The 20,063-nt window shown below is 39.0% G+C and overlaps 1 protein-coding gene and 1 long non-coding RNA gene across 6 annotated transcripts in view; both read right to left on the bottom strand.

The window, feature by feature from the left end:
- Positions 1-20,063, bottom strand: part of PTK2 (protein tyrosine kinase 2) — a 195,935-nt gene that overhangs the window by 43,786 nt on the left and 132,086 nt on the right. For all 5 annotated transcript variants that reach the window (XM_042809085.1, XM_042809084.1, XM_042809082.1 and 2 more), the window contains 3 exons: positions 18,669-18,721; positions 5,913-5,969; positions 3,375-3,472 (listed from right to left, as the gene is read on the bottom strand). In XM_042809085.1, coding sequence (XP_042665019.1) covers positions 3,375-3,472; positions 5,913-5,969; positions 18,669-18,721 — 208 coding nt within the window. The remainder of the gene's footprint in view (positions 1-3,374; positions 3,473-5,912; positions 5,970-18,668; positions 18,722-20,063) is intronic.
- LOC122155253 lies at positions 16,104-18,655 on the bottom strand. The gene is made up of 2 exons (XR_006167198.1): positions 17,611-18,655; positions 16,104-17,016 (listed from the first exon to the last, which is right to left on the bottom strand). It is a non-coding gene; the product is annotated as an uncharacterized LOC122155253 (long non-coding RNA).

The following is a 20,063-nucleotide window of genomic DNA, read 5'->3' as shown; positions in this document are numbered from 1 at the left end:
CTCTCTGGTGGATGAAAAGCCAGACATAAACCAGCCTGGAAGGTCAACAGTATCCTGAGCTGTACCAAAAGAGAGGTGGCAGCATGGATAAGGAGGAGGTTGTCCCCCTTTGCTTTGCCTTTGTGAGGCCACATCTGGAGTACTGCGTCCAGGTCTGGAGTCTCCAAGACATGGAGCTCTTGAGAGTGGGTAAAGAGAAGGAGCATGAACGTGATCAGAGGGGCTGGGGTGCTTCTCAGTATGAAGAAAGGTTGGAGGAGTTGGGCTTGTTTAGCACGGAGAAAAGAAGGCTCCTGGGAGACCAAACTGAGGCATTCAAGTTCCTAAAAGGAGCTTTATAAGCAAGAGGGGGACCTATTGGGCAGACAGTAATGGGACAAGAGGGAATAGCTTCAAACTAAAAAGAGGGAAGACTCAAACTTAGATATCAGAAAGAAATTCTTTACTCAAGAGAGTGGTGAGGTGATGGAACAGACTGTGATTGCACCATCCATGGAGGTGTTCAAGGCCAGGTTGGGCGGGGATTGACCTCCAAAGGCTGGAAAGGCGGGCGCAGGTGAACCTGATGGGGTTCAACACAGCAAAGTGCAGAGTTTTGCACTTGGGCTGGAGGAATCCCAGGCATCCATACAGACAGGAAGGAGAGGTCCTTGAGAGCAGCATTGTGGAGAAGGACCTGGGGGTCTTGATAGATGAAAAACTTAATATGAGCCAGTAGTGTGCTCTTGCAGCTCAGAAGGCAAATGGTGTCCTGGGCTCCATCAGAAGAGGGGTGGCCAGCAGGGACAGGGAGGTGATTGGCCCCCTCTACTCTGTTCCTGAGAGGCCCCATCTGGAGTACAGTGTCCAGGTCTGGAGCCTCCAGTACAAGAAAGACAGGGAGCTGTTGGAGAGGGTCCAGAGGAGAGCCACAAAGATGATCAGGGCACTGGAGCACCTCGCCTATGAAGACAGGCTGAGGGAGCTGGGCTTGTTCAGCCTGGAGAAAAGAAGGCTGTGGGGTGACCTCATTGCAGCCTTCCAACACCTAAAGGGAACCTACAAACGGGAGGGGAATCAACTCTTCGAAAGGGTTGATAACTGCAGGACAGGGGGAAATGGTTTTAAGTTGAGGGAGGGAGATTTAGGTTGGATGTCAGGGGAAGTTCTTTACAGAGAGAGTGGTGAGGTGCTGGAACAGGCTGCCCAGAGAGGTTGTGGATGCCCCGTCCTTGGAGGTGTTCAAGGCCAGGTTGGATGGGGCCCTGGGCAGCCTGGTCTGGTATTAAATGGGGAGGTTGGTGGCCCTGCACGAGGCAGGGGGTTGGAGCTTCATGATCCTTGAGGTCTCTTCCAACCCTGGCCTTTCTGTGATTCCATGGGCCCTGGGCACAGTGATCTGGTGGCTGGTAACTCTGCCCATGGCAGAGATGTTGGAACTGGGTTGGACCTTTTTTTTTTTTTTTTTGCTTAAGAAGACAGAACAATGAGGATCCAAAAACAGACTGTAACACTTGTATAGCAAACAGTAGTAAACACTATTTTAAATGACTCTTTTAGCTTAATTCCATAGTAAATAAGGCTTCAAAGAATTAGAATTGCTTGCACGTAAACATTAAGATCCTATATGCATGCCTAACTTTTCATACAGTTTTCTATATACATGCTGGTTTGTGGTATTTCAGAAATATTTAGTAGCAAGTAGCCTTGTAGAAGATGTGGTTGCTATTCAACCAATTGAGTAAGAATCTCCCAAGTACAACGAACAGGGATAAATGAGATTTTCAAATTGGAATTTGAGCTAGCAGAAGAAGATACCAGGCATCTCCTCCATGTTTTCACATGTGAGCTGAATACACACAAAGATGGAAAACCAGTCATGTTATTGTAACTTAGTTTTTTTACCTGCTCTATCATTTCTTCCAGACATTTAAGCTACAGTCTATGATTATTACATCAAAATTTAATGATACCTTACTACTTTCACTTCGCATATTTGAGTGTCTTAGATGCGGCAATAATTTCATTAATAAAAGTAATTAGTAGGTTAACATTTATAGAAAGCTGACAAGATACACGATGACTTAACATAATCTGATTTGCTCTTCAAGAAAAATAGAGATGGACAGCATTTACAGAACAGCTCCAAGAAAAGAGGTCTACCATTGGTTCTACAGAGCACTACATTTATCCACTTTGCTCTAAGTTCACTGCAACATTCTTCCTCGAGCACTCCTGTTAAGTTGCCCAGGATTAAATAAAAATAAAGACTGGTTCTAACACGAGGTACAGCAGAAGTGTTTTTCTGAACAGAGGTATAATGAAATATCTAACATCTGTATGATATATTTGAACACTTATCCCTATTTTAGAGTATTGCATTAAATATGTGTTATTTAATCCCACACATGCTTGGGATACTGATCAGTTGATTCTGGGACATAATGCTTCTGAAGCCAGAACTCAGCTGTTGTACGTATGAATTATAACTTCACTTACAGAAATTCCAGACACCAAATTTCTGGAGTTGAGAAATAAATTTTCATCTGACAGTTGCAGACTTAGTTCCTCATTATAGCTGGCTAAAGTTAAATAATTTTACAGCTTTGTCTCTATTCTACCCCACCCCTCCAGTGCCCAATTTAATTCCTGAGTGCCACTGCCTTCACTGGTTTCAATGAGGTGACTACTGAACATCAAGGTCTGGCTGGATCTGCATCTATTTTGTATGTTTTCTTGGAAGAAATAGTAATAACACACAAGTCATAGAGCAAGAGAGAAAGATGCTTACTGCAGAAACAGATGTTTTTAAATACTATTGCTCTCTGTTGTAGCTACTGCCTTTCCAGCATAAAAGACTAAAACTTCTCCCCTCTATTTCAGCAGAGAAGTTAGATCACTTGATCCTGACCCAACTGGCAGCTTCTGCACTGAATGCTGAATTGAAATCCAACCCAGGTTTAACATCTCCAGATGCTATTTCAAACTTCAGAGAAGGTTCTACAGCATCGAATACTCACTAGTGGAGTATGGTCAGAGCTATATGTGCATATCATGCTTGGACAAACTCAAAATTAAGAAGAATGTGTGCAGCTAGGTTTAAAAGCAGTGAGTTCTAATGCTAGTGCTGCCAGTGGTTTTGGTAGGGGTCTGAACAGTTTACCTGGCATTTCTGATTCACTTTCTTATCTGTAAAAAAGAGGGATCACTCTAGAGCTACTATTTTAGATGTCTGAAAAATGAAAAATATGCTGTACGTGGGGATTATTCCAATAAATAAATCACAGAATCAACGTTTGCTTGTTCTGGAAGGCATATGAGACACACATTTCTTTATTTTAACTTGAAAGCTTTTGGTTTTTGGCTTATTCTTTTGTTTCAGAAGTGAAGCTTACCGGACTCATGTAAATTCCTTGGTGCACATCTCCAAATTGTCCTTCACCAATGCAGCGCCCCAGTTCAATTCTCTCCCTTTGAATTTCATAATCTCTGGCTATAAGAATATAATGCACTTAAAATATCAGATCTCTGAGGAAAGGCAGAGGAACAATCCACAAGATACCAAACTCAGTCACTCCAGTGTCTCACAAATGAACAACTAAGATTCACATACGCTGCACACCAACCTATACAAATGCTGTATACACAGTGGAAACCTCTTAAACAAAAGTTTGAATCAAAGCAATGAAAAAGAAAATGTGAACTATAATTTCTTAAATTAACTATTATGCATTATTTATTTCAATGCAATAGAGATAATTAAACGGTTATTGCTAGTAAAAGACAAAACATAAATAGCCTAGGACAATAGAGAAGATTATAAATACAGCCGTTGCCCACATGCTTTTATGAGTTTAAGAGAAGTCCACTATGTGGTATTTTAGATCTTGGAACCATCAAATCAGCCAGGAGAATTTTTAAAGAGGTAACTGCAAGAAAAAAAATACAGAAACAAAGAGCATGGCAAATAAAGATAGAATGAAAGAGCAAAATTTTGAGTGCAATACACCTCCATCAGTCTGTAACTGAAGTAAAATTGATAGAATGCATTGCAACTTACGCAACTTTAGTAACTTCACTGCTAAGACTGAGAGGTTTTCTGATGAAAATGCCTCAGTGCTTTGGCAAAAAAAAAATTAAGCAATTGCAAATGAATTACTTCATTTGCAATTTAATTTCTAGCAGACATGGAAAAATATTTCTGGAACAGCAGAAAAACATGTACAGTATATGTTTTCACCTCTACTATTATTCAGAGCAAAAAAATAAGCGACCAGCTTAGGACTTAAGGACTGATTTTTTGCACTTCATTAACACTATAGAAATAACATTGTCTAGAGATAGATAACACTGTGATAAATGCCCTTTTCATTTCGTGTGTTAAGTACTGCATTTTCCTCTTTAAAATCCCAAAGCTAGCTGGTTTAACTATAGATAAATAATGTTTATTAAATGAAAGTGAACAAGAAAAATTCCACATCATTCCAAACTGCAAGCATACAAGGATGGGTAAAGGATCTCCTGTTACCTTCATCTATTCCATAGCTTTCTGCAGTGCAATTAAGAGAAAGATCAAATGCTTACTTAGAGCTTCTTAAAATCAAGTCAAGGACAAACATTTTTTTAACATTTAAAAAAAATGAAGAGCTACTACAGATGCAATTTTAACTTTACATTGGCAGAAGTCACAGGTCTGTTCTTGTGATCTGAACTGCCCGTGCCCTGGGACAGCTGAACACTCGAACCCATTTCAGTGCGGCACAGCACTTAATGCTTGTGTCAACAGCCCATCCTACAGGCTTGGAACTGAAGGCATAAACTGAAGTGTTCAGGAGTCATCCAGTGCTGGACCACAAGTAATTTGTTCAATGGAAATTTAAAAGAAAAGGTTACAAAATAATAATGAAAAAATCATAGGGTTAATATGTTTAAAAAAAAAATAAATAAGGACTTAGGTTATTTTTTGACCCTGCAGTTATTTTGATGGAATCATGTAATAACTTACTGCAAGACATTCAAAGCACATTGTTTACTTCTAGAAAACATATATTCTTGCTTTCCAAATATTTTCCACAGTAGCATATTATACAATAAACACTGAAGTCAATATGAAACATTTCTGTCTCATGAAAGCCTGAAGAAATCCCTACACACAGTCATTATTTTCCAGCAGAACACACTATCAGCTCAGCACCATCCTCCCCTGACACACCAAACCAACCTGGCATTTCTGTAGGCGTTCTTCAGAAGCAGACAGAACCAACTGTTTAATGCTAGAGAAATCCCAGGCTGCCAAAATATTTCTGTAGGTTGCAGATGTAACTTAAAATCAGCACATGGACTTCTATGTGAAATTAGCTGACTCTGACAGTTCAAGATTATATCCTAATTCAAATACTCCATGAGCAAATCCTGGCGGTGGTCAATGCATCACCTTTTTTCTATTTCAAAGATGAAGACTCAGAAGAACTTTGCATCTTTGTTTCTGTTCCTGAAGTCTTTTATCTTGAAAAATACTGCATGTAGTACAGATGACTTTCTCTAGAGAACAGCATGCGTGACACAGAGCAAGGACCAAGGATGGGATACAGCTATAGAGCAGTATCCAAAAGCATTCCAAATCCCTTGCCTTTCTGACAGAAATCTTACTCATTCTTTAGGTATTGTGTTCAGCATAGCAGTACAAAATAAACCTCCATTTTATGACATTTTGTGTCATAAAAGGGAGCTCACAGTGAAGTCACTGATAATGCCAAAAGCTATGACAGAACCTTACTTCGTTTCATAACCTGAATTTAAAAGGACACTGAAGCTAGGAAGCTTGCAAACATCATCGAGCAATACGTGTGCAAAGAAAATATTCCCAAAGCTGAAATGTGAGATTCAGTCCCAAAGAAGCTGCTGGGAAGAAAAGTTCCAATTAACATACTTACTTGATGGCATTGTATAAGTATCTTCTTCATCTATAATCTCTGCATAGTCATCTGTTTCTGTAAAGGGAGGAATTAAAGAGTTTCGGGAAAAGCAGATGAAAACACTTCTCCAAAACAGTATCTCCAATGTATCAAAGCTGATAAGTCACAATTCCCCACTTCAACAGTGCTGGGACACATTTACAATAGCGTGAATAAAACTTGCTCATGCATAATTTATGGCATGATAATGACCTCAAGTGCCAATTATGCTATGTCACATAGATGCATTCAACAAGGAATAAAAGAAAGTTTCATTGGTATTCAGAAAAGCATAAGTTCTCTAACTGAATCCAACCTAAACTGTTGACTTCAGAAGAAAATCCTTTTAAGAGCAAATTCGACCACAGGAAAAAAAACAAACAACAAAAAAACAACAACAAAAAACAACACATTATTAATGGATTAAATTGCTTTATCTACAATAAAGTGTGAACAATAGTTTGGTAATATTTATGTCAAACAAACAAAACAGATGGTAAAGATGTTCCAGGGCAGCATCTACTTACTGTCAGTGCAGCAAGGTGAGCAATATTCTGTACTATTTCTTAAAGAAAACAGATCTTTTTTTCCTGTACTACTCTCAATTTTGTTTAGTAGAAATTTGCAACCAGATCTGCTGTCTCAAATCAGCATCTTTAGAAAACATCCAGCTCTCAAAGTTGTCAGAAAAACAACAGCGTATTTCTTCCTCTGTTTAAAACTTATTTTGCATCATCAGTTCTCATGACAGTGTAACTGGTGGCACGTCCTGTCCTACCAGTGGCTCCTTCTGTTCCTCTGAAGAGCTTCCAGGTCACGTAAATCATTTCCTGATGGTCAGAAATTGTCCCAGGGTTTACAAACCCATCCACAGCAGTGCGATAATCAGTCACTGCCAGGCTGTTAAATTCTATTCACCAACTTTAATTGCACAGAGGTTCTCAAAATTGAGTAATTTCAAGTCCAGTATGAGGTTTTAGCAGCTGTTTTCAGGTGATTACATATTGGGCTGCCTCTGAAAGGCACAATTTACTTCTTCTGCCCTGGAGCATACGTACAATCCTACAGCTCTTCTGCATCATTTCTACAGCCGTGGTTTCTGAATGGTGCATGGGACAAAGCAAAGGTTGGGATGATCCCTTCTGGTGGCAGCCCTCAGTCCAAAAAAAGCCAACTCTGACAGCAGAGCAAGGCTCCTAAATATTATACAGGTGAATAAACAAGAACGGATTTTCAAACAAACTCAATACTCAGCAACTAGAAAACTTGTGGTTACCTACAGTTTGAACACTGTGTTTGTACAGTTTGAACAAAGTGTGTTTGAAGTTCAACACACTTTAGCAATCAAATATAGATTTATGATCCTAACTTCATAGTACTAACACAAAACTGAAGGTTTTTTTCCTTCCAAACCCCTATAGGAATTTCCTGTCTCATAAAAACAGCAAATTCTACACTATTTAAATTTGTGTTAGGCAATTTCTGCTTAGGATACAGCAAAACAGAATCGCCAAACCAAAATCCAATGAATTATGAAGACAGTGCACAAGAGTGAACAGCTAGCACACTTAGGGGCACTAATCATAGAATCACAGAATGGCCTGGGTTGAAAAGGACCACAGTGATCATCTGGTTTCAACCCCCTGCTATCTGCAGGGTCGCCAACCACCAGACCAGGCTGCCCAGAGCCACATCCAGCCTGGCCTTGAATGCCTCCAGGGATGGGGCATCCACAGCCTCCTTGGGCAACCTGTTCCAGTGCCTCACCACCCTCTACATCTCTTGGCATGTTTTTTCTCCTAGTTATACAAACTGAAACTTTAACAGAAAGGTAAGCTCTAGGTTCACCTGAAAAGCAAGCAAACATCTCAAAGAAAACATCAGTGTTACATGACTGTTATCAGGGTAATCGCTCTGCTTCTTTATAATATTTCTAAAGATATTTTTAAACTTTTGTTAGGTGAAATATACAACAGCCAGTGTTACAAGTTGTTATTTGAGGATGATACCGAAGAGCTCTTCCCATCTGGTTAAAAAATGGACTGAATGAAAGATATTATAAACAACTACAAGAAGAATTTAAGGAGTCCAGATAGAAAAGTGGCGTCACACTATTCTTTAAACAACTAAATCATTTGTCACACTAGTTTGTGGAACTGTGCTTACGAATGTGACAAATGACCTACTTTAATTTACTGAAGTTCACTCATAACACTGTAGAGCACTGCATGGTTTTAAGACATTGCTCAAACCTACCCTGAAACTAAAAGGGTCCTCATAGCCAATCTAAATGAATAAAATGTTTGCAATGAACTACACAAATATTTCCTGTTACACTTTTAACACTCTGGAGAGGAACATATAATGAGAATTCAGAAAGTAATTCCTATACATCATTTCCAGGAGTTAAGAGGAAAAAAAAAAATCAATCAAGGCATTAACAGTAACTCAGAGTGCTCTCTACAAGAGACAACCAACCTCCATAACCCATGATCAGAGCCACGTTTTAAGAGACTCTACTCAAGTCAGCTAAGACTGAGACTACGTCTGCTCAGAGATATTCCAGAATCCATGCAGAGCCTGAAGCAAGGCCCACTTGGGCAAGGTCTGCAGGCTTCTTTATGGAGAAGGATGTGCTGTAGCATTCCCCAGTGCAAAACGCTCAGTAAAGCAGGGATTCCAGGAGTTACTCTGTTTTCAAGGCCCCTGGTATGTCTAGATGAGTAAGCCGATTTGAACTTCACTAAATCTGAACATGTTTATGAAATTTCAGTGCATTACCTCCATAATAGCTCATCCCTTATTTTAAAATGCTCTTTGAAATGTCCTTCCTCATGACTTTTTTTCCATTTACCAGAGCCCAAATTTTTAGAAGATAAACATCAATCGAAACCTGTCTGTAGGTACCTGAAAATCAATTTCTGAATTTATGATTGCAAAAATGCCCTTCAAGCTGTTAAGAAATTGAAGGAAATAGAGATAGTATTATCTTCATTTTTATCTGAGAGAAAGGAGGTGTGAATTTATATCCACCTCCCAATTTATTCAGAGGAAGGCCACAAAATATTATTCCTTGTTATCGTTTTCCTTTACAAATTAAAGAACGTAAAAAGCGATACCTCCTACTTGTAAGAATCAAGACACAGACACACAACCAGCAGCATCAGATTGGCTTTTTTTCCCAATATCAGCCGGAATTCTGTAAGCAGCAGTAGCAGTAGTGGACTACTGATGACTTCAAAGCATCTCCTCAGCAGACTCATTTCCCATGCTGTACAGCAGCCACTGAACACACTCACTGGCCAAACCAAGCATGTCCAAGCATGTAACAATCACTTAAATCAAACTGAATGGACACTCTTGAAAAACCTATGAACTTTCTCTGCATCATGCCAGAACTCCCATTGCAAACACATGCAATACCACATCCCTGCAAGTTTGAAACAGATTTCCCTTTTTCAATTACAGTTTAGCAGAAAGCGCTGGTTGCACAGCCTGTTAAGTACAATATTTAATGGCTAATGCCCAAGACAGACTGCTTTTTGAACTAAAATGTGTATAAAATTGATTGCTGAAATATGCGTTAACTGCTACATGGATGTAAGAATTGCATATTGCACGTTAGTAACACACAGACTAGAAAACATATTACCGTCCCCACTAATTTCATCTGCAGATCCAGGTGGCATGCAAGGAGAGAGAAAAACAGGGGGAGAGAGAAGGGACAGAGAAAGGGAGGGGAAAATATACTATTAAATTCATGAGTAATCCAAAAGTATTCAGATTGCAGTTATCTTATATACCTGACTCAAGAGAAACCAGAAAAGTAGTGGAATTTAAGACTTCTCACCTAAAACCCAAGGGACAAAGATACGTTCTGAGAAGCTTGCATGATGAAACAGAGTTAATGACTTTTTAAACACAGCATTACAAAAAAATTAAATTTGGAAGTGGAACTAGTTCTTTTAATGCATAAGGAAATATGAAATCCTGTTGTTCTTTAATCTTTTGCTACTGAATGGATCTCCTACAGCCATGGGTCGTTCCAATTTGGCTTTGCACGTACAAATGTGATTTTTGATAACTAGAGTTGGGGTTGACTGTTTTGGAAGGAAACACACTCCTGTGCTATCACAAAAGCAAGAGTAAGAAATGGAACAATCTAAGCAATAATCATACACAGCATACTAGTTATATTGAGCAACTCTACAGGAAAGCTGTTCAATGAGCACCACAGCCTGCATTACTGTAACGGCCCCATTCCACGCCAATAACTACAGCACAAGCTGATGCATTTTAGATATTACTGATTTTAAAAATGCACAATATTGTAAAAGTAATGCACCTGTTCCTTCAATTCTTCTTACACCTAACAAAGCCAAACCGGTCCAGACCAAGTGCTGAACCAGTATAAGCCACAAGCATCACTGTATTCAATACATAATTAAAAGTGATCCCAGCTGATGCTTATTGTTGCTATTCTTCATTCATGAGCATGCTGTATCAAGGGTCCAAGAATAAAGTCAAAATCTGTTAACAAAAAAAACCCCAAGAGTATAGCCAGAATAGATATACAAATGAAAATATTAATGCTTGTAATTAATTGCAGCGTATAATGCTTAAAACAAAGCCTTTCATTAAAACATGGACCAGCAAGTTTATGACACTGCACAAATATCCAATTCGATAGAGTGAAGGGGTAGCAAAAATTTAATGAGATTATTCTTGGAACTCTGTTTACCTGAGCCTGAAGTATTAAAAGAAAAACAACCAACCAGTAACTGAGTTAGTATTTCAGCTTTTGTGTTAACAAGGCAGCCTATACAAAGAGCAGTGCAGTACCCTTAGGTGGCGGCTCATGGGAACAGAAGACGAAAGGGAGAAAGCGTCTAGCTTTCTTTACTTTATGCTGACAGTGATTGACTCCTTTACAAAGAGGCAAGAAAAGGAAAGAGAAAAACAAATTATTTAGAAATAAAAGAGGCTGGGGAGAACATTTACAGCGAATGAACATAAAACTAAAGGTTTACATTACAGTTCTGTATATGCAAAATGGATACACAAACGTATTTGAAACTCTAAAGCACACTTACTTTCCTTCAAATTCTTTTCTACAGCAGTAAATTATTCCCATTTCACTTTCAAAAAGTGAGACTAGATTATGTTAAGAAGCTGGCCTTGGCCAACTACCTCCACCACCCACTCACAATGCAGAGGTACTGTCCATCCCAGAAGCATAACCCCACTTTTTTAAGATGCCCACCTAAGCTTGACTAGAATGTGCTATGCTAGAACGCTTAAGTGAAGACTTAAACATGTAATACTGACTTTCTGGACCCTGAGAAAAGAACTTAATATGAAACAACTATTTCACATATTACAATTACACAGAACAAGAAAAAGTACTGCTTCTCTATCCACTGAAATACAACACTGCATTTGATTAGCAAAGTGCCTAGCAGGAAGAGAGAGATTTCTAAGCGGGAGAGAACACAAGAAAGCCAAGACCAACTTTACAAGGTGAGAAAGAAGGAAACAGGATGATACAAGGAACCTGAGTATAGCTGCTCCTCTTGTTTCTCATCATCTGTTCACTCCTCTCTGTTTTCTCTTCCCTCTCCCCTCTATCTCAGGAAATGAGAGAGATGATGCAAAATGTGCGTCAACCAAAGACTCCCACCCGGCTGCTGATACTCCCTTTCAAAATTGAGGAGTGAAGCCCAGCTGCCTTGACCAATAGAGGCTGCAGGAAGAATTGAGAGCCCAAGCTGTGCAGGAGCAGCATGCTAGCCCAACACCCCAGCAGCAGGACGGAGGAGTCTGGAAACCTATGAAGTACTAAAGGAGCTATATTCATGCAAAAGCACTGCCTTCTACTCTTCGTTTTTTCTTCTGACCAGAGTTTGAGGGATGATGAGAGCTGCATTAAGTGTGTTAAATCTGGAGGGAGCACGCTGAATTTTATGCATGCGAATCTAATGGATAACTTCCTACCATGTAGAATCCCTACTTAGCTAAGACAGTAAAGGTAAAACATATGGGTATGATTTATTATTGTATCAAAACATCACTTTAAAAACTGCCAGTGTGATTCATCAATTGTGAAAATTTATGTGCCACTGAAAGTGACAGAACATCAATCAATGTTAAACATTGAAGGAGAAGCAAAGAGGGCAAACTTACAAGTGAGTTTATAGTATTTATGTGAATTAACACATTAATGGAATCACAGGGATCTATTTTCCTCATATCACATGGCACTACGCTCTAATACAAGGCTGAGGTAACATTCATAACAAAGCCTTAAACACAGTGCAAACAGAAAGAAGTCCTACAGCTATTTTTAGACATCTGAAAAAGTACTGAAATAAGAATAAAGGCATACAATACACTGCAGTGAAACAGAAGAACAGGTATAAAGTGACTGGAAGCAATGCAAGCTATCTGAAAGGGAAGAGACGCTTCAACTCTTGACCTGCCCACTCTAATTCAAGCCTGAAATACTGCAGTGCTGCTACTCTTGTCTGGACACATGGGAAGCAGAAGCAGGCTGAAACCTGACCCACCTTCTTCCTAAGAAGCAACCATCAAAATCAAACAGCCTTTTAGTTCAGCACAGCCTGACGACTGATGATACTCAGACCAACTTGTCTTCTGCACTTCAAATGTTGTTTGTGACCCCTTGTTTATAGTTTGTGCCACCATTCTGCTACATAAAACGAGGAACACTCTGCCTTAAAACTGTCACATCTTCAGGTTAGTTACACAAGTTGTTCCTCTTGATAGAGTCAATTCTAAGTTCAAAAAAGAACGTGCAATTCTTTGTCAGGAGCCTAGAAAACACCTGCTTGAAATGGATTCTACTTTGATTTACACCATTCCACACTGACTTCCAGCCATTGATATGCTGGCTTCTACCTAAATGCCCACAAAGCTCAAAAATGCTGCTGAAAACAAAACTCACAGAACTGCTTTTATTTTGTTCAGTGCCTCTCCCAAGTACTAAGCACTCGAAGTTACTGCATACCAAAAGTCCATTCCACTTCCTATTTTACAAGGGACGTTATGATGTAGAGGAGCTCCTTATCTGGACAGTGTGAGCAGAGAATGGAAAGCTGGAAAAGGTAACATCCCTTTCTACTGTAGTATATATTCCTGAACCAGCTTGGGGAAAAAAACATGGGAAAAAAATCCGTGGAAGGAATAAACGTAGTTATTTTCATGTATTTGTCAAAGCAAACATACATAAACAACAAACAAATGTGAAAATGCATGGAACATCCGCTCAGTCAAACTACTGAAGTGTCTGCTTATATTAGAAAAAATGGATGGCAAAGGAGGAGTGAAAGAGGGGGAAGAGCTTTAAACTATGATGGAGATTGATGAAATCAAGGCAGTACATTCCCAGGCACTGACAGAGAGCTCCCAGTCATCACAGTTCATTCTGGTCTTACGGTGCATGAAAAGCAGCATTTTAGTGAGTTTAAAATGCAAAGAGATAACACCTGCCTAGTCGACTGTGATGAGAAGCCTAACACCGTAATTTAACATCATTAAGGGTATTTTAAAGCATATTATCCTATTAACAATCAAAATAGCTGGGTGAGTTATGCAAGTAGCTTCTCTTTGGAGACAAATGACTTGCTAAAGGTTTGTAAGGGTAGTCTGCCAAAAAAAAAAAAAAACAAACCTGACTCAAATGCTTCCCAGTTCTTTGACCACGCAGCTGAGCTACAGCTGTACAGACTTCATATTCCTCTAATTACTTGATAATCAGAATGCGTAACGACGCAATTTATGCTAACAGTGCCAGTCTTCAGGAAAACGAGCTGTCAAACGTGACATAATTGGGCGAACAGACAGAAGTCGTAAGCAGTCAAGATAACTGTTTTTTATCATAATAAATTGCATACAATTTTCAACACTGTCTTTTTGTAGTGACTTGATAAATTGAGCATGCTTCCAAAAATACCTGCTCTACAACCTTGGGCAAAAACACCTTTTTACTCTACCAACTTATTGAAAAGGAACGAGAAATGGTAAGTCCTAAACAAGAAACTCTTTCAGAAATGAACACAGTGCAGACTTTCACTTTTAGTACAGAATTATGAGACAGAGCACGCACGGTGCTTTGCAAGTAGAAGTGATTCAACAAAATCCCATTTGTCTTTCCATCCTTGCTCACAGCATTCCTTGTGACTAGCCCTCATCGTTAACAGACTTTCTGGTCACCTGCTACACTGACACTGTCTTTATTAAGAACATTCGTAATTGCTGTAATACTGGAATCAAGTGAATATACTTGGTGATTTTCTGTCTGCTGCTTGTTGTGCTTTGACAGTTGGCTCTAGCTATGTTTCATATTGCTCTTGGTAACCAACTGAAGTCTGCCTCCTGAATGAGCTGCACCATACCCTGCATCTATGCCTATTTCCTTCAAAAAAGTATATTTAATTCAAATTTAAATCTCAGCCAAATGAAATGACTAAGGTGACAGCTACTTCAAACTCAGTATCTCATAAACTGCCCCTGAGAGCTATCTTCTCTATGCCATTTCACTGACACTGCCATAATCAGGAATTAACCATGGTAAGTGATTTAAGTGGAATGACATTATACCAGGAGTCTGATTTTAAGGTAGAAACAGGAAGCTGGCAAAGAAACATCTGTTTCAGGATGCTAAAGTCCTAACATTTCTACTATAAAGCTCCCTCCAGAAGACTCAGTTTCTCCTACACAGGGCATAAGCAGTGCAACTATTAGACCTAAGCCATGGTATAACCTACAGCTTCTCCTTTCAGCTTCAGTTTTAACATGCTCTTTGTGCTAAGAACAGCCATGTCAACTATGGAACCGGACACAACAAATTCCTCTTTCAGTTACCTATTTCCCCAATAAAGGATTTGGCACAGAATCTGTTGCTTAGATGGCTTAAGTCAGGTGGGATGGAACTGTTTTTTTCAGAGTGTCTGTTATGATGCTATGTTTTGGTTCTACAAGAAAAATAATGTTGATAACACACCAATGTTTGTAGTTGCTGCTAAGCAGTATTGCACAGAGCTAAGGCCATTCCCAAAGAAGGACCCAAGGAGCTGGGAGGAAACAGAATTAGGACAGCTGACTTAAATGGCCAAAGGGGTATTCCATACTATCTGACATCATGGGGAAGGAGTTTTTAAGGGGCTGGGGGTTCATCTCTTGCTCTCTTCTGCTGCTTGGAAGGCTAGCTGGACATTGGCCGGGGGGTGGTGAGCAACTGCTTGTGCATCGCTTGTTAAATACATATATTTGTCATAATTGTTATCCTTTTCTCTATCTTAGTAAACAGTTTCATCTGAACCCATGAGTTCTACTTTGTTTTTTTTGTATTCTATGCCACATCCCGCTGGGAAGGCTGGGAGTGAGTGAACAACTGTGTAGCTTTCTTATTATATAATTATATATATACACTTATTATAACATGTAATTGATGGGGTAAATTGTTATTTTTGGAAATATGTAGATCAGGAAGTATGCACATCACCTTACTAAGGCTAATGGTTGCTATTTCAAAACTAACTGCTGGCCAAAATAAGTTTCTGTAGACTAGAGCAGTCAATAAAATCACATTTTAGTGCCACATTTTTTCCTACAGATTAGATGTACTATTTGCACACAGCCAATAATTCAGCCTTACTGTCTCCTGATTGTGCCCTCTTGGCCAAGCAGTAAGAATGCTTTCCTAATGCAAAAACACAAGTAGATGGAGAGGGAGATACAAGGTGGAGCCATCCAACTATGAACTAGAATACTACTCACTTCTGATGACTCAGTAATTTTAACAAAAACACCATATATGCCAAAGAAATCCAAAATGCAATATTTAACTGTCATATTTAACTGGGCTTTTAATTTATATATAAACACACAGATTAATGTAAAATTTGAGGTGCAAAATTCCCATTATGTTTAAAAACTTTCTTACTTGCACATAATAAAAGATCACTGTTGTAAGAAGTATCACCCTGTTGTAAGAAGTATTAAATACAAAGAGCTAAGACAAAGAATGCTAGAACAGAGAAAGCCACAGTGCAACCTGGTTCAGTGACACACGGCCTTTAGGGAACATTTCTTGGCTCCCAGTTCAGCAATTTGCTGCTTGAGATTCCTGGAGCCAACTTCACCCTTCACTAGTTTGAAAAGGTCTTTATTTAAAACTAGAGTTAAAAAAAATAAAAAAAATTAGAAACTTTAGTTTTCTGTATGCCTTGGAATACTGAAGGACTTGGAAAGAACAAGTTTTCATTTCACTAGACCAGAAACATTTCAACGTGGATTAGTACATAATTCAAACAGCAAGACAAGACATCTTTCATTAATAAGCTCATTTTCAACCCTATAAAACTTCAGACAAATACTTGTACTTCTAGACCACCAATCATGTTCCACATCAGCATTCAGCTATTGCTTGGTTCCAAGTTGTGGTAGGGAGCTCACTTTGAAATTTTCCTTCAGTAGTAAGGGGATAAATGTTATAAATACGTCTGACTGCTAGATTTTCCTGAGAATAACTTGTTTATGATTTTTTACTATTTAGTGTTAGCACTGGGAGAGATCTAAATAAAGAACAGCAATCTCACTGCAACAAAGAGCTGAGTTAATTTATGATTTAAACTGTCAAAGGCACGAATGATATTACAGCTGTCAGAAAGTTACAAAAGATCGTCTTATTTGAAGTCCTTAGCTCTGAGGCATTTAAATGTCACCAGAGAAAAGCTCTTATTCTCCAAACCAAGATAGCATCATCCACAGCTGGCTTTGCACTGGATGCTGTCAGCTGTCGGACTCCGCTGACCTGTAACTCTCGGGTTAGCTGAACATAATGTACATCTGTTGCCTCTGTTGTTCCATATGATGGATCAGTTACACGTGACGACAGGAGGGGACTTCTTCACATCTACATGAAGCACTGCCTCATTCATAACAAGTTGATTCCTTAGGGTAAGCCAAAACTTCCAAGGAGAAATCGGTATCACTCAACTTTATGACTTCAATTCAATATCCTGACATTCACAGCACACTTCAAAGTAATGTGGGGGCAAAACTGAACCAAAACAAAAACAATAAAAAGAGAATTTCAGTATTCTTTGTGCCTTTCTTAAGAACAAACCCTTGAGACTGAATAATAAATGCAGTAGTTTTAATCATTCCAGTATTATGTCAGTGTTTCCAATGGTTTGAAACGTGGTACAGGACACAAGAACAATGATTTCTCTGTGGAAAGCTATAAAACCTCACTACAAAAGAAGAACGCATTATTGGTTCTGATTTTGTTACTAGAAAGAAAGACAAGGGCATATGCTGGTTTTATGAGCCAGCTTTGTACTTCACAGCTTCTTTGACTGTACACCTCCTGCATTTTGCTAGATGCTAACCCTCTAGCCCTGGCTCTGCAGCAAAGCTCCCATTTGGCTATTGATCACCTGTATGGGATGCCCTACACAGCAGAGGTAAGTGGTATCACAGCTAACTTCCCTATATTAACATCAAACCACTACTTCAGAAGAGTAGAGAAGAACGAAAAGACAGAACACGCTTATCATGCTTCCTGCTCATCTCCCTCAGCGCCCCAAACCTTGCTTGGTCAGCTGCTGTTTGGCTCTGAGAGGTAATGTTAACTGATGAAGATCTTTCATACCTCTGCAGCTTGATCGACATTTTAATTCCAGATCCTCTCACCAATGCTCTTGCACAAGGTCTAAATATGGACTTCTCATCCCAGCGGTGAATCTTAAACACCTTTAAAAAAAACTTAAGCATGGGGATGGGAATCTGAAAAGTAGGAAATGAATCAAACATCTATGCACCATTCCTCCTTCTCCATTTCCTGAGTATGTGCCACTAAATGGTCGCAAAAACGTTCCAGTGAAGCTGTAGCCTTCCTGTAAGTCAAGGATGGACATTCCACAGGGTCACAGTAATGCTTCTTGAGGTCTGTGGCCAAACACTATAAATCTATACGGACGTACCACAATCTTAATAACACTTCCACACTGCAAATCTCCTTTATAGATAGCATGTATAAGTACTTAACAATGCATTTCCTACTGAGACATTGAATCAATCCCTCAAAAGGATTTGTTGAGAGCCTTTAAAATAAAAATGTTCTCTGGAGGATGAAAACTTAAAAAAAAAAAAAAAAAAAAAAAAAAAACCACAGTTGCTAACAGAAATTTAAAAGCCTGTAAGATATAGAAACAACACCTACTACATTACATGCTCATCATCCTTCAATTATCTTGTGGTTTTCAACAGCAAAAAATTTAAGTGATTTGATCTAAGCAGCAGCTACAACAAATTTGCTATTGAGTTTCTTCTTTCAGAGGTGATGATAGATATTTAATGGCTTATTTTCACTTTTCAAAGCTACTCCTTCATAATTTAACACATCCTCAGGTAACTTAAGATGGATAGTTTTGGTGACGAGTGGCCTAAGTGGAAACACTGACAGTCAGCCTTGCCTTCAAGTATTTTACCCCTGCTTCCCCAGATGGATGTGGCTGTTCTCACAAGCAACACTGCACAGAAGGACAGCTGAAAAAGTTCCTCTTTATGAATTCTACTGCAAAGTCAGCACAGCTATGGTCATGGGAAAATCAACAGCCATGGGGCAACAAGTGAGCTAACTGTGAGTAAAAATCTGTCTAAACATCTGCTAGCTGTAAAAATAAACTTGCATTTTTTTCAGAGCCTTACCTGATACAGAGACTGTGTGCGACCTTACTCCTTGCTTCTCATTGTTGGCCAGCCTGTAAAACAGAGGTTTGAATCGCTGAATGCTGTACATTCTTCACAGTCACATACACTGTGAATTCATCCTAACAGGGCACCTACTGTAATTAGCAGGGCCAATCCATTTTCCACAGTGACACATTTTGAGGGGGAGAAAAGTCAGAAAGGAATCTACCACTTCAAACCCAGCTGGGGGAGTGAGAGTGGAGAGAACGCGTTACCTTTTAATTAGAGAGCAACTTGGCAACAACAGAACAAACTTTAAGAAAAGCAAGAGAAACAAAACTGTTTAAAGGTTTTAAAGTTAAGCAGTGCATGTCTAAATATTGCCACTGTAGGCAGCCTGATGGCCTTCCAACTTTCTGTATTCAATACTGGAAACAGAAATTATGAATCGAGCTCTTGTCTGTAAGCTGATTTATTTTATAGAGCCATTTTAAATTCATTTGCCTATCAAATAAATGAAGAAAAACAATTACAATTAGACAGTTTCAGCTATAGAAATTGATTACTAACAAATTTCAATGAATTCTTCCAGTAACTTATTTCACATACATGTGCATATATAACCATAGTTATAATGTTATGAGGAGTACAGCAGTTTACGCTTTGAGAAATCTGTAAAGGCAAATCTCTCCAGATGGTGCTGGCTAGTACTTTTACACTTGACAAAAGACCATTCCCCTGCTGCCAGCTGAAGAGCGTATGTGGTGCTCTTGTAAACAGACTCAACATTACAATGCCAGTACTGGTAAACTGTCCCAAAAACGGGAAGAAGTTTCTACTTCAAACCTTACTTTATCCTAGAAATCCCTAGAGACAGGAAAAAAAAAAAAAAAAAGCACTAAAGTGAAAACTCTGTAATTAGATCATTCTGTTTTTCTCAGTTCGTTCAAATAAAAGTTTTCATCTCCTATGTGAGTGCACACTGTTTACCAATCTTCCTGCTTCCTGCATGGGCTTCTACTTGCTTTTCCTCCCTGTTTTTTTTTATCTCTTTCTGCACTGTGAGCAATCTACCACCTGGCTACTGAGGACTGCAGCAGGACCTGTGAAGGAAGAGTATCCAAGTGGCTTTTTTCTTGCTGAATCAGGAATAAATCATGTTCCACACTGCATTCAGTAGATTAAGAAGTAGTAACAAAAATGGCAGGCTCACTCTAGGAGTTAAGGAAGAAACAGAATGAGGTGGCTGGCTCAGAGTAGTACAGTTCCTGATCTCCGAAGGAAAAACAAAGAAGACACAATAAACTGCTACACTTCTTACAGTCCTTTCAATCATTATCTCTAGCTACTGAATACTGCTTGATAAGGCTCAAGGAAAACAAAGAATTATTAGATGCAAATACCTTGGGTAAA

The sequence above is a fragment of the Centrocercus urophasianus genome, unplaced genomic scaffold, assembly GCF_019232065.1.
Source record: "Centrocercus urophasianus isolate 14NV4802_14NV808 unplaced genomic scaffold, USGS_Curo_1.0 seq_11, whole genome shotgun sequence".
Taxonomy (NCBI): domain Eukaryota; kingdom Metazoa; phylum Chordata; class Aves; order Galliformes; family Phasianidae; genus Centrocercus; species Centrocercus urophasianus.
The sequence above is the reverse complement of the archived record's forward strand: the minus strand, read 5'-3'. Positions and strand labels throughout refer to the sequence as shown.